Below are 14,971 nucleotides of genomic sequence, written 5' to 3'. Positions count from 1 at the left end.
GCCCGCCTGGCGAAGCGAAGCTGCGCTCCCGGGGTGCCCAGCACGCTATAGGATTCCGGGGCCACGGAGGACGCAGTGCTCTGTCCCCAGCACAGCTCCGTGCGCACGACGTTACGTAACCGCCCGGCCAGGCCGGGGCGAGACCGGGACGGTCCCAACGCCGGGTCGCTCACTCCCTCGCTATCTGCCTGACAAGCGGCCCCTGCACCTGCTACCGCTCGTCCCCATCCCTATCCCGGACAGGCCCCGCACACGGCCGCCTCCCCCCCCCCTCCTCCGCTCCCCCCCGAGGGGCGCGCTGCCTCAGCCGAGGGACTCGCACCAGCGGAATCGGGAGAAACGGGGCGCAGGCCGCAGCCCCGACAGCCAGCCGGGCCCCACACCGCTCTTCACACACCCCCCTCCCACCCCGGAGACGGGTAGTGCAGCCCGGCTCCTCGTACCGGCTCGGCCGGGCCCGGGCCCGCGCCCGCCTCAGCCGCGCTCTCTCGCGCCAGAGCCGGAGAGGAGCTCGGCCCGCGACCCCCCCCCCCCCCACACACACACTCCCCGGCCTGCACCGCCCGCCTCATCCGCGCCGTGCCGTGGCCGCCGCCGCCGCCTCCCCAGGGTGTAGGCCCGCCGGGCCCCAGGGGAGCGGGCGGCCGGGTCCGGGCCTGGCGCAGAGCGGCGGCGGGGCCGGAACAGGCCGCGAGCCTGGAGCGCCCAGCGGGCCTTCCCCTTCCCCAGGCCACGGAGGTCGCCAACCGCCCGTCCCCGAGCTCCCCGGCGCCAGGCACCCGAGCCGGGGCGGTCCCGCCAGCGCTACTTACCGAGGCCTGCGAGAGACGGGAACCGAGAAGCAAAGGCCGGACGGCGGCGAAGCCCGAAACTGACACGGCGGCCATCTTGGGTCCGGAGCTCTGCGGCGGGGGGAGGGGGCGTGGGAGGGGAACAGCCGGCGGCGGGCGGGGGCGCGCGCGGGGAACAGCGCGGCGGGGCGGGAGCGGCCGCCGCCCGCCGCCGGCAAGAGCCGCGGTAGACGGAGGTCTGCGGCAAAGACCGGGCTCTGTGGCGGGAGCGCGCGGCGGTGAGAGGCGGGGCCGCCGCCCCGGGGCCGGCTGCCGTAGGGCCGGCCTGCGGCGCCATGTGGGTAGAGTAGCGCGGGACCGGGGCGGGAAGGTTCGGCGGCGGCGCACGGTTGAAGGCTGACTGGAAACAGAACTCGGGCGGGAGCCGGGAGAGCGGCTGCCGACGGGGAGGGTCTCGTTACGGCTGCGGGGAGCCCTCCGCGCTCCGAAACCGCGAGGCTGCGACCGACGGTACGGCTAAGTGGCTGCTCCGGCCGCCGAGAACCAGGCGGGAACGGCCGGGCGGCGGGAACGGCCGGGCGGCGGGAGGGCTCTGGCTAACGGCCGTACTCTGGTAAGAGATGGTTGTAGTCTCTGAGGTAGGAAATCCACCTCTTAGGCTTAATTAAGCTTGCGCTTGGAACGGTGACTCTGGGGTTTTCTGACTTAAAGGTACCGAAGTGATGCGGAATTCTGAAATAATGATGCCATTTAGCTTGGGGAGCGGGTATGCCTTGCTGTACCTCCCAGCTGCGCACATTTAAAGACTGCTGTATCCCGAGGCATTTTTGCGTGGTAATTTGTGTAACTTTCTGACGTCTTTGATACATTTTAATTTGTAGAGTGAAAATACGCTGCCAAAACATTAGCTGTTCTACACGGAAATAACTTGGGAGCTATCTAGATACTTTGGTCTTGGCTCCACAGTGCTGGCTGTTTGTCACTGGAATCAAAAGGGGTCTGCCCAAGAACAGAGGTCCACCCTTGGCTGATTTATAGAACAGCACGGTTCTCTTTTGCTCTGCAGAGGCGTAATGTTGGACTAGCATGTGCTGAAAGTTGGCAGAAACGAGCAAAGAGCAAATTCTCATTTTACAGCGTTCTATCCTAGGTTATATTTGCTTGAAAGAATCTCATTTTGTTATCCACCCTGAATAGCTACGTGGTGCATGCAATTCTCTAACCTCTTCTAACCTCTGGCTCAGTTTACCAGCTCTGTGTACATTTTTCACCATTGCCTTAAAGGACAACTATTGTGTGAAGTTTCATATGAGCTTCCCTTTTTAGAAAAGAAAAAATAAAATCTTAAGAAATGTCATGGAGACAGTTGATAAAGCAAACTTGTGATGTTTTCTGAATGGCTATGTTTAGTGTCTTGAGGTGAGAAATTTCTCTTTTGAGTAAGAGAAACTCTTTTGATGTTTTAACAGTATAGGTTTTTCAGTGTGAAAGTTAAATGTTCTCAGCGAGTTACTTATTACTTGAAGCCAATGGAGTTTGAGATGCTATTGCACAAGGTGCTGTACAAACAGTTCTCTTTCTGCCATGTAGACTACAGAGGTCTGGCCTTGTCTTGTCAGAGTTGGATTCTCTCTACAAATTAATCTCTTCTCCCACCTCTTCCTAAGTCTTCAAAATTCTGGTGGTTCTATGCTGCATGGCTTCCAGTGCCTCGAGGCTGTGGTGCTATATTCAGAAAAGCTAATGGAGATACAAACGTAATTTCCAGATAAGAAAGTAAAGCAAGACTAAGAGGATTCAGTACATAACAGTGAAACCCACTTACGTTCCTACAACACAGAGTATCAGCCTGTAGACTCTATTCTGTTTCAAAATTGGCAGTAGGTTATTATTAGCACCCTTGCTTTTCTTCTACTTTCTTTTTTATTTTTGCAGCACAGGCTAATAGTTAAATCATCAGAATTCCTGCATATGGCAAACTACAGATGGTAAGGAATTGTTTTATCATAGACACAGTGCGTGGTATGGCAACACCATTGTGTAGCACTGCTCTTTGACTGTGCTTAGGTTTCTCTGGGGGTTCATGTACTGTAACTGAAGTATAGTACCCTTCAATGAGCAGTTTTCAGGCTGTCAGTAAATTAACCAGCAAAATTAAACTCTGTTCTGGCAGCATCTTCTGCCATGTTCTCCTTTTAGGTTGCAGTTTATGTAAGCTCCCGAGCCACTGTGGAGACTGACTTTCATAACAAAACATGATCTTTCTGCTCACAGTTTGGAAGCAGCCAGGCAGCATTTCTGCAGCAGTAAACAGGGGTGTAACTGCAAATTGTTCTCTGCAGGTGCCAGCAAGATACTTCCATAAGCCTGTCTGATTTTAAAGCAGAAACATATTTCCCCTTTTCTCTCAACAAACTTTTCCTTTGGTGTGCAGAAATAATTAATTACCCTATGGTTGGTTTTGTATTGGCACCAACATTCTTGATGGCTAAAGAAACTGAAGTAACTGCAGGAAAAAATGGAGAAGTGATGACATCATGAACTGGGTAAAATACTAACAATTTTGATTATGGGTGCAAGCAGAGGGAAATGGCAGTTTTTAAACGATGTATGACACAGTCAAAACTGAATTGTGTTTCATGAGACAAAAAAGAAATGCCTGTATTGAAAAGACAGGTCCCATGACTGTTGATTTTAAGGTCCAGGTTAAAAACAGAAAGGTTTGCATTTCTCGGAGGACTGAACTTGTAAAGGCTTTATGTTGGTGGTGAATTTGACTGTGTGCTGCTGCTTTCTGTCTGTGACGCCTATATGACTCCCATTAATACAGTCTCCAAGAGCCTCATAGACTGATGCAATAATCTTTATGATACCTTTGTGTTAAAAGTAAAGTGATTATATTAAAATCATAAATAATTATTTTAAATTTAGAAGTGCTGTAACTAAATGACAAATTATTACCCCTTTGTTGCTCTCAAATGTGTAATTCGTTACAGTAATTTGAATTAGGCATTTAAAAAACATTATTTGATGTTTAAAAAATGCATTTGATACAAATCATGACTGTAAAAGAAATTAATATATAGGTCATTTCTCCATTATTTTCTGCTGTAGCAAAAAGCTCATCTAGTGCATGTTGAATTGTCTAATACTTTAAATAAGGACGTATGCATGCAGTAGTATTAAAAGGTAATGTCAGAGTAAATAAATGGACCTCTGCACCATTTTTAGGGAAAAATATCTACAACGTATCAATAGAAAATAAGATCTAATAAAAACTCTAAACTGTGCAGATTTTAGCATTCTGACATAATCAGTCCATTCAGCTTACTCATCTTACAGACTTGGTGATATAACTGCTTAAAAGATTGGCCCATAATCATGAAGCATAGTCAGGTGTAAAGACTTTCGATGCTTATGCAGCAGTCCTACCCAGCAGGCAGTCACCTTCCTTCCCCTGTGATAAAGGTTGTATGCTTAGACAGCTTATTATTGAATGGGATAGAAAGGACTTCTTTTTTGTTGTTCTTGTATTTATGTTTGTTCCCAGCAGAGCAGTAAAATCGGAGGATTATTTGTAATGGCATCTGCCTGACTCGGAAGTCCAGAGATCTGCTATACGAACATGAAACACCTGTTCTAATTATGCATAGGAATCACTTGGCATATAGTTTGGATGCATTTTGCATGACAATTGTCATTTTCGCGCCAGCTGGATTGTGTTTTCAGTCGCGTTACTGCTCTGTGGTGAACAAACCAGCAGAATAATACAGTGGAAAACGTTCGACTAGCTGCTCCTCAGTGTAGAAACGGGGTTACTTAAGGCATTTTATATACTATACTAAGCTGTCTACCCTAAAAAGGGGTACCCTTAAAAAAAAATTTAGAAGCAGGCGTCGTTTTTAAGGCCGCAGGCTCTGTTACCTCCAACGCGGGGTGCAAGCTCCGACCGCCCCATCCGGACAGCCTGGGCGAGCACCTCGCACCGGGGAGAAGGGGGACATGCGGCAGCCTGCCTGTGCCAGGCGCCTGGGCTCTTACCACCGTCCCCTCCCCGAGCAGCCGGCGGCAGTTCGCGAAGGCCCCGGGCGGTGAGCGGGGAACCGGCTGCCGCCGAGCGGCGCGGCGCCGCCGCGGGCAGGCCTCGCGCTGAACCCGCCTCCCGCCCTTCCAGCCCGGGGCCGGGGCGGGGGGGGGGGAGTGCCCTGCGGCGCCCCCTGCCGGGCCTTGCGTTGTCTGGGAGCGGAGGGGTGGGGCTCGCTGCGCGCGCTCTTGGGGCGGCCCGCCCCTTTCGGGCGCCTCAGCTGGTGGGGGGGGGGGGCGTTGCTTGAGCGCGTTCCCGAAGTCGTCTGCCGCCCCCAATCGAAGCTGAGCGCAGCGTGCCGTTCTACTGCGTCATCATCCGAACGCCTCTCCTCGGCCTATCGGGCGTGGCTGTTAGTGGGTCACCCAATCAGAGTGCTTGCTGCCGAACCCCGCCCGGAGAGGCCCGGGGTGGGGGAGAGTTTTTGGCGCTGCCAATCCGCGCGCCGGGGGTGGGTGGGGCTTGTGGCAGAGCAAGGAGGCGGGCGCGAGGGGGCGGGCGCTGTGAGGCAGCGCGAGCGCGGAGGGGAGGCCTCGCTCCGGCTCCCGCTCCCGCTGCGCGACGGCCCTGTCGTGCGGCCCGCCCCGCCGCAGTCATGATCCACAGCCTGTTCCTGATCAACGCCTCGGGGGACATCTTCCTGGAGAAGCACTGGAAGAGCGTCGTCAGCCGCTCCGTCTGTGACTACTTCTTCGAGGCGCAGGAGAGGGCCTCGGAGGCGGAGAACGTGCCGCCGGTGATCCCCACGCCGCACCACTACCTCCTCAGCGTCTACCGCCACAAGATTTTCTTCGTGGCCGTCATCCAGAGCGAGGTGCCGCCTCTCTTCGTCATCGAGTTCCTGCACCGCGTCGTTGATACGTTCCAGGTACGGCTCGGGCGGCCGAGCAGGGGGAGCGCCGGCGGGGCGAGGGCTGCGCGGAGCGGCTCTCTGCTTCTGCTTTAGCTGAGGGGTTAGTTGATGTGTGCCGAGGGGGTTAGAAGAGGAAGAGCCCCAGGTCGCTGCCGTGTGGTAGAGGAGAACGGGGCGGGGGCGGAGAAAAGGGAGACCCTCAAGTTAGCGGCAGTTAGTTTTCTCTTTTTCCTATCTCTCAATCCTCATCCTGCACCTGCGAGCATCTAAAGTGGGTCTCGAGGGCTTGCGGCGGTTCGGAACGCACTGCCGAGGATGACAATGGATTCAAGGTCAGCCTATGCTTGCAGCGAAGGACCTTCCAGCAATCAAGATTTATATTTCTGTTTCGCAACCTTGTCTCTTCTAGGAGCTGTGAACTAAGACTAAGCTGGCCTTGTTCTCACGAGGAGTTCTTGTGATTCATAGCTGTGCGCTTTAGTCAATTAGTGACAACCTACCCATGCGCTTACATCTAGTGATATTTCTTGGAAGTGTATTTGCTTCCTAAAGAAGCGAGTCAAAGGAGTTGCCCCAGAGCAGCCATATTCCCTCTGTGCTACAGCTGACATGACTGCCAGTCAGTTTAGGGAAATAGCGAAGATGTCCGTCTTCTGCCTGCCAGCAACAGGATTGTGTAGTCTGGATTTGAAATGTCTTGTGACCAGCATCCTACCAGAATAGAGGAAATGTGGGTGCTTGGTCAAACGAGTATCATGTGAGCTTTTGCTTCCAGATGCCAATCAGAATGTGAGTGTAGGCTGAGTTATGTTTCACTGAGTTCAGGGAGTGGATTGGCTGTTCAGGCCAAAAATGTACTATGTCAGTCACTTAGGTCTTGTTTTTTGTGAGGGGCCAAGGTGTGAGTGTGTCTTCACTGGCTTGGCCATATGTTAAAATCTGGTATGTCTGAAAAAGAAACAGTGTAGTGCAGGACTAGGGATTCTCTAGTGTCACAGTTTACTGCTTTGTGCAGGATGCCTGATCTCTTTAATTGCTGTAAGTAACTGGAAGCTCAGGTTTGTGTTTGCGTGCACTTGCTCGCTCTCCAGAAAGATGCGTGAAGTCCCCATAGAGTAAAACTATGAATAAAATTAAATGTTCAGTTTTAAAAATTGCTGAATTATTGGGACTGCTTCCCATAACATATGCTGAATCTTGAAGGATGTCCACTTAGTTTTATACACCTGCATTGTGTTACAGATTTACAGTTTGACTCGGTATATTTTTACTGCAAACCTTAATATTGCTAATTATTGTTTTGGAGTAGGACCTGAAGAAACAGTAGAGGAATCAAGCTGGGGAATAAACTGGTCTGTGGATCTTTTATGATTCACGTTCTAAGGTTCTGCTTTATACACCTCTTAAATTATGAGGAAGGAGGGTTTTGTTACATGGATAGAATTATTTTTCAGCCTTCTCAGAATACTGGACTTCTGCTGTTAGTCTAATACATCTTAGTATGTGTAAGCAGTCTGTACACCCCAAGCCATATCAGAATGAAAAAACGCTGGTAGCATGTTAGACGGACTTCAGAAATGTTCTCCTGTAAAACAAACATGGACTTAGGTAGAATATGCAGAGGGTTTGAAGCTGTGCTTCCCCTATATTTCACATAAAAATAAATTCTAAAAAGATATTTACAGAATTGAAGTTAATAATTGTACTATTGCCTATATGTATGCGAGCTTTATAACAAAAGTACAGGAAGAGCTTTGATGCGGAGTGGTTGAATTCCTCAAACAGCAGTGCTGCATGGTTAAAATATTGAGAGTACTGTAGGTAAAGACTAGGGCAGCTGAGGAAGTATATATAATACTGGAGTCTAATGAAAGGCATCACTGCACACAAGTCAGTAGTGGCCACGGGAAGTAAGTTTTTCTTATTAATACTGCTGCTTAATCGGTTGCTATTGAGCCACTTTCAAGTGCTAATTAAAAAAAATCTCGTAGCTATCAGAGGGAATCTTGTTATATAGAAAGGAAATAAAAGCATATGATGATGTGGTGATTTGCCAGCTTGCTGGGACAGTGGCAGGGGTACGCTTAGAGTTGTGCATGTCTGTTGGACTGGTCAGTCTGTCTGATGTGCTTGTACTAATACATGGAGGTTCAGTGTTGTTTCACCTCCTCCAAGAAGAGGCTTGATTTATTTCTGTGTGGGACAACACTGAACTGAATGATCACTAAGACTCCTTCAGAGATTGTTGAGTAATTATTTCTTTTGCACAGGATTATTTTGGTGTCTGTTCAGAGCTGATGATCAAGGACAATGTTGTGGTGGTTTATGAGGTGCTGGAGGAGATGCTGGACAATGGCTTTCCATTGGCAACAGAGTCCAATATTCTTAAGGAACTGATAAAACCTCCCACTATCCTGCGAACAGTTGTCAACACCATCACAGGTACAGGGAAACAAAAAGATAAACTGGGGAGGCCGTGTGGCAATATTCCTGCATAAGTAAATTAGGATATAGCTGAAGAAAATTTAAGTTGTCCCATACCATTCTAGACCCCAGCGTAGGTGTATTTAGGGGGAGTCCTGTGTTGGTGCTTTGCTTTGAGGTTCCTTCCAGTTTCAGCACCAGCTGCTTTTTTTTTTTTTTTTTTTTAACTGAAATGGACAGATTACATTTCTAGTTACAGCCATGACATGACTTCCTGGATGAGTTAGTTTGGTGTGGTTTTTTTTGTTGGGGTGGCTTTTTCTTTTGTTTTTTAGTTACACTTCCCCATGCCTTATTGTGGTATGTTTTAGAGTTGGATGTAAGAGAGATGTAAATAGTAGAATACAGTGAGTCTGGAAGAGTAATTCCTCTCCTACAAAGAGATCGAGGTTCTCTTTCTCTAAGAGGGGATTAATTACAATTAAGTTATATCAGGCCAAGGACTTGTTCTGGGGCACTGTCTAACTTTTGCGGTTGTTGTGATTGCCTTTGTTTTTCCAGGAAGCACTAATGTGGGTGACCAGCTTCCTACTGGACAGCTATCAGTGGTGCCTTGGAGACGTACTGGTGTAAAATATACCAACAATGAGGCGTATTTTGATGTGATTGAGGAGATAGATGCAATCATTGACAAATCGGGTATGGAAGTTGCTTCTGGCTAAGATGAGGGTAACTTGTCCTGATAGTGCCTGAAGAGAGATTCAGGTTCTCAAAGAGGGGTTCCCTCATCTAAGTGTGGGAAGCTCTATTCCTATTGTTACTCTGCAATGCTGCCAACTTGTAGGTGCTATTCAGTCAAAAACTTTAGAGAGGTACCAAGGTTTTCACTTATCCTTGTTCCTGAGGTCTTGTAAGCAATTCTGTATTGGGAAAACAGAAGGTGAGTGAAAATTGCGCATAGCACTATCTGCTTAGTTTCATGCATCGTAGTTTTGTTAGAGTTGGCAGCTATTGTCATTGGCCATTAAAACGGACATTGCTGGTGTCAGTGGTTCTTATTTGTACGCATCTTCTCTAGAAGTCATTGGGAATAAGAAAAACGTTGAGTGGGCAACATAATGAGCCATGACATTTCAAAAAGACAATAAATTTCCTTCCTCCCCATTGATAGTTTTTCCACGCACATTGGGATTATTTTGATCAGGTTCACGTAACCTCCCATGTTTACTGTATTGTTGCAGGTTCCACGATTACTGCTGAAATCCAGGGGGTGATCGATGCTTGTGTCAAGCTGACTGGGATGCCAGACCTTACCCTCTCCTTTATGGTAAAGCAAAGCTCAAGGACGTATCTTTACTGAAGTATTTTGAAAAGGGTTTCCCAGCCCTGCTACTAGGATCTCAGTCTCACGCTGATGGATTCTGGTAGATCAGAACTTGGGTATGCCAAACAAAAAGAGAAAGAACTGACAATGGAAACTCATAGTGAATGTCAGCAACTTTGAGCCTAAAGGTTTTATATTCAGATTCTTTAAAAGCATTGTTAGTCTGTGCTGTGACTAAGTTTCTGAGATACAGTGGTGCTTTATGCAGATATCCTGAAGGGCCATCTTTTTTATGAGTATGTATCAATGTAATTGTTTGACATGACTAAATTTTCTGAAATAGGATAGAGGTTCCTGAGTACTGCTATCACACAGATGTACAGCATCAAATAGCTTAACACGTCTGAATGTAGATACCTTCAAGTGGACAGAGCATGTCGAATGGTAGGCCCTTCACGGATAGAAAACTGAGAAGAAGAAGAGGTTATTTTAAGTAGTACTGCCTTCACTAACCTTGTGACTTTCTTTTATTTCAGAACCCTCGGTTATTGGATGATGTCAGCTTTCATCCATGTGTGCGTTTTAAGCGCTGGGAGTCAGAGAGAATACTCTCCTTCATTCCACCTGATGGAAATTTTCGCTTGCTCTCCTACCATGTCAGTGCTCAGAAGTAGGTGATGAATGTAGTGCTGTGAATTACGAAATTTGGATCTTCCTGGCTGGGGGGGGGGCGGGGCAGGGGGAGAGGAATTGCTTTTAAAGATCAGGTGGCATGTGGTGCCAGATTAAGTAGAGGTGCAGGTAACTTGCATTTTTCCTTTTTTAAAACACGTTTTCTCCTTGTTTGGAGCAGTGATTCTGTCATTTCTTTTTGGTCAGCCAGCATTTTTCAAAGACTGGTAGCAGATGAACAAGCTAGAGAGGGAAAGAATCAGGCAGTAATGGAGTAATCAAGCTGTTGATTTCCTATGTTTATAAAAAACTTTTAGAATAAAACAAGATAGTTTGGTAATCTTGTTGGTTTTTTGACATCCCTTTTAATAGAACTACAAGTTCTCGTCTACTGTTTCCACTCTTTTCTAGAAGCAGCTTACCAAGTAGTAATTGGGGTTACAGATGCTAGAGCGTTTTCTTAGACTTTGTCAGACTTATCTCAAGTAGGTGAAAATGAGTGGGAAATCCAACCAAAAGCACAAACATGAAGTTCAAGTACTGCTGCACTGCCTGGAACTACTTACCAGCTACTACCAACTACTTACCAGCTTGCTTGCGACATGCAGAAATATTCCTCATCCTTTGCTCAAGTCTCCTGTTATACTGGATGTAGTTACCTGTTCTGTAGAGAGGTCGAAAACTAAGATATGGCAAGCTTGATTAAAAAAAGTGTAATTAAGACTTGAGAACAGGATTCTGAGTTTGCTCTTAGATCAAACAAATGAGCACAGGATTTCCTTCCCTTTTAAGGAAATTTGGTTTCCAATGTTTTCAGTGTAGAAGGCAAGGACTGAATCAGGAAAAGCAAAGACGAAGGCGGGAGATTGACCGAGGACTTTCTGTTCATGTCTTTATTCTAGTCTTGTGGCAATTCCTGTCTACGTTAAACACAACATCAGTTTCCGTGATAGCAGCTCGCTGGGACGTTTCGAGATCACAGTGGGGCCGAAGCAGACTATGGGGAAGACTGTAGAGGGAGTGATGGTTACTAGCCAGATGCCAAAAGGTGTCTTAAATATGACCCTCACGCCCTCTCAGGGAACACATATCTTTGATCCAGTTACAAAGGTGAGAGGAAAGAGAGAAATTAGATTTTTTTTTTATTTTTTTTTTTAATCTTTTTTACTTTTCAGCAAATGAAGTTGACCTGTTCGTGCTTACATGAACACTTCCTTGAACATTGCTTTTCTGAAGGCAGTATCTTTTCTTGGGCTAAGAACTTTTTCTGGACAATTGTATACTAGAAGTTGTCTTAATCCCCACAACAAATAGCTCAGTGTCTGGGTGGATTGTAGTTCTGGTTGCTTGGTGTTTGCAGAAAATCCAAGAACTGGTATTGTATGATGAGGCATTAGTCTGGTGAATGCTTTACAAACTTCTGCTTATCTAGTTGTCATGCCTAGCACTGCAAGTTAGACTTGGTCCTTTGCAGACACTGAGGATTTGGGTTGGTTAGTGGGTTTTGATTTGTTTTGGGGTGTTCTGGTTTTGTTGTTTGATTCTCTGTCAGAGTTCACTTTTTTTTTTCTTCTTGCAAACTTAAATTTGGTGGTTTACCCACAGTAGAGCCTCAAGCAACAGTGCTTCAGCCACTTGGAAAGGAGGCAATTCTGCATTGTTTTTGTCACTGTTAAATATAAGAAATGGGGCCTGTAGCACAAGCAGTGGAAATATCATTCATGGTAGGCTTTTTTTTTTTTTTTTGCTTTTTTTTCCCATGGAAAGAGAGAGGGAGTACAATGGTCCGAGGCAGCTGCTCCTTAAGCCTGTACTGTGTCTGTCCAATACGAAAGGCAAGATACTAAGGCAAAGATGTTTTCCATAAAGAAACATTAAAAGCTGTCATTGGAAGGGGACTCTTCTTTAGAGGGTGTTACAGCATTTCTGTTTCAATGCTGCATTTTCTGTTCCTTCAAGTTGTTGTCATGGGATGTGGGGAAAATAAACCCCCAGAAGCTGCCAAGCCTGAAGGGGAGTGTGAGCCTGCAAGCTGGGGCATCAAAACCAGATGAAAACCCCACCATTAACCTGCAGTTTAAAATTCAGCAGCTGGCTATATCTGGTAAGTGACTGTCAGGTAAAGCAGCTGAATATTCTCTATCAGTGCTCACTCTTCACGTAGCTGAAATAGCTCTGCAGGCCTTCTGAAGTACATTCTATCTGAAACACGTTCTTCAAGTGAAAAAATTGTGTGCTTTGACTACAGATACACGGATTTGTTCTCTCAATGCTCTGTGAAACAGCCTATCTACATTTCCTTGCATTTTGTGCTTACAGATGTATAAAGAATTTTAGGGTATGGATGTGTTTGTAAAGAACGATTCTGACAATGAGCAGTCAGAGCTTTTCTCCATTCTGTTTGCTGCTTGCTAAAACTTTCCCTATGCTTTCTGCACCTCTAGTATGATCTTATGTTCCTTTATCCTGAAGGCCTGTCTGCTTTTTTTGTGATAGCAGTTAGTCTTATGCTGTGTTTGTTTGCCTTTAGGACTGAAGGTGAATCGCTTGGACATGTATGGGGAGAAGTACAAGCCCTTCAAGGGGATAAAATACATGACTAAGGCTGGCAAGTTCCAAGTCCGAACCTAGAGGATCCTGATAGTGAGGAAGAGCACTTTTCTGTTTCTCCTGTCCCTGGCTGTTGGATGCAGCCTCTTACCCCATCCATCTGTTTAGGGTTGCTCCCTTGCCTGTAGTAACATGAGCAGGAGAGACAGTGTTTAGGGTGCTGGGGAGCAGGGAGAAGTAAGGTTGACCTGGAACCATCTCATCCCTAGCTGAGTCTGAATCATTTGGAACAGTGGTAGATGGGAGAGGCGTTCAGGTCCCTTGGGATTAGTGAGTCAGCTATATAAGCTTGTATCACCTTCATTTTGCTGTCTTAAAGGAAATTCTAGGCATTTATTGCCTTTTGTAACTCCTCTTCCTTATATTTTCAGTTGGCTTTTTATCCCTTTGTAGATGATACAAAGTTGAATTTCCACAAACTTCACCTTCAGTGTGATGGTCCGGCATCTGCCGTTCTCCCTCACTTAGCGTTAGGGTGGAAAGCTGTATAATTCTTGGCAGCAGAGAGATCACCTAGCCATTCTGCCTCAAAGGGACTGGAAGAAGTGGAAAGGTAGATTGTCCCACCTAGGATGGGACGTTAAGAAGTCTGAGATTGGGGATGGTGCCACAGAGGGAAGAAGTGGATGCTTTTTCTAGATATTTCATAAGCCATCTTGGTCATCACGTATCTTGAATCTCTGGAGATAGACTGGAAACCCATCCAAATCTTAGTATGGAATCCTATGAAGAGCTGACTGTAGCACATATGATCTGGTAACTGATGGGTGGTGACGTCTGAATGTAATTCTGCTTCTCTTATTTCGTCAGTATTTGAAGGAAGGGATTCTCCTAGCTTCTTTGGGGAGTCAGGGAAGAGACAGAGAGGCAGGAGAATTTTTGTGGAGACGTAGCACTCCAATGGAAACTGAAGCTGTGGCTAAATGAAGATGATCACTCTCCCTAGGAACTTGTTGGAACCTCTTTTTGTCTCTGCCTGCCTATTACAAATGAAGGTGATACTGCTGTTCTCCTGCTCACTGATGTCTTTGAGATAATTGTGTCCTGGTACCTTTGTAGTGTTTCTGGCTGTCCTACCTCATTCCAGTTCCTATACCAATCAGCTGCTCTGCAGATGGATTCAAGCCTATGCTGGATTTTTCACTGGGACCATCTCTTCTGCAGGAGCTGTTGCTGCATCTGCCCATTCCAGTCTGTGCTGCATCTCTCTGTACAGCATAAATATGAAATGAGAGGCATCTGCACTGTTCATATTGTCTGTAATGTGCTCTTTGGCCACTAGATGCCAATGTGTTTTCTCTGTGGTAGCAGAACTTGTCCCTAACCTGCTGTACCTGTGACTACAGCATCTGTCAGGTGGCTGTGGAGTCCAGCATGTGCACTTCATGCTTGTGAACAGAACAAGGTGACCCTAAACGAAGGATAACATACATTGTGGTTTGCATGCAGTGGATACTTGCAGTGAATGAGTGGCATCTTGCTTGTGGAATTGCAAGTTCCAGTGCAACCGATGAATGCCATAGCAGGTAGCCTTACTGCTGAGCATGTTCAGTGCAAATATAACCTTCACCAAGGGCATCAATAAAACTCATTTTTACATGTCATCTGTGTCATTTCAGAGTGGTTTTTGTGGGCTTTACAGGAAATACATTTGGTATTTGAGGAGGAAGGTAAATTATGCCAATTGGATTGTGGATAGTGGGTGCCTTAGGGAGATAAATGTCTTTATGCAATTGGGATTGTAAGCTTGGGACTAAGTCACTGTCTGAAAAGCTAAAATGAATTACTTTCTTGGTAATTTTTCTTAGTGTTTCCCAAAAGCAGTGCTGAGCTCTTCCTAGAACCTCCGTGAAACTGTCTTTAGGAATGCAGCTGAACCATTTTTGTTTACTAGGTTGTTTACTAGGTAGGATTTTGGGTAGCAGGCTAAGGGCTGTGCTTTAATTATGAAGACAATGAAATATCTCTTCACCTTCCTGCTCCTCAAGTACTGATATTGTCCTTTGGCTTTGTAGCTTTGTTTTTTAAAGTATCTTTTCTTTCCTGCTGAAGTGATTCATGTTACTTGAGATCTTGAAAGGCTTCTTATATGCATAAGGGTGTCTGGCCCTTATGACAAGCTTTCTGTATCAGTCTGAGGTGACTGCAAGTTCCTATGGAATGAAAGATGAAGCAGGGCAGAAGAGGGAAGCAGAGAGCAACATCAGTGAGGT

General features: G+C 46.7%; 2 protein-coding genes across 6 annotated transcripts in view; one reads left to right on the top strand and one right to left on the bottom strand.

Moving 5' to 3' along the window:
- The window catches only part of KAT6A (lysine acetyltransferase 6A), a 52,871-nt gene extending 51,932 nt beyond the window's left edge, over positions 1-939 (bottom strand). For all 4 annotated transcript variants that reach the window (XM_041128511.1, XM_030036194.1, XM_041128512.1 and 1 more), the window contains exon 1: positions 813-939. The gene's annotated coding sequence lies outside the window, so the exon portion shown is untranslated. The remainder of the gene's footprint in view (positions 1-812) is intronic.
- Positions 940-5,331: 4,392 nt separating this feature from the next.
- AP3M2 (adaptor related protein complex 3 subunit mu 2) lies at positions 5,332-14,362 on the top strand. 2 transcript variants are annotated; one of them, XM_030036199.2, is made up of 8 exons: positions 5,342-5,743; positions 7,999-8,170; positions 8,714-8,851; positions 9,394-9,479; positions 10,013-10,146; positions 11,051-11,258; positions 12,108-12,252; positions 12,679-14,362. In XM_030036199.2, the coding sequence occupies exons 1-8, from the start codon at positions 5,471-5,473 to the stop codon at positions 12,777-12,779; spliced, it is 1,257 nt and encodes a 418-aa protein (XP_029892059.1). In that variant the 5' UTR covers positions 5,342-5,470; the 3' UTR covers positions 12,780-14,362. The 2 variants fall into 2 exon arrangements, with proteins under 2 accessions (XP_040984450.1, XP_029892059.1); XM_041128516.1 differs by lacking the exons at positions 12,108-12,252; positions 12,679-14,362 and adding an exon at positions 11,916-12,096 and having other exon boundaries at positions 5,332-5,743.
- The last annotated feature ends 609 nt before the right edge of the window (positions 14,363-14,971 follow it).

The sequence above is a fragment of the Aquila chrysaetos genome, chromosome 13, assembly GCF_900496995.4.
Source record: "Aquila chrysaetos chrysaetos chromosome 13, bAquChr1.4, whole genome shotgun sequence".
NCBI lineage: Eukaryota > Metazoa > Chordata > Aves > Accipitriformes > Accipitridae > Aquila > Aquila chrysaetos.
Note: the sequence above shows the minus strand (reverse complement) of the source record. Positions and strands in the feature narration are given on the sequence as shown.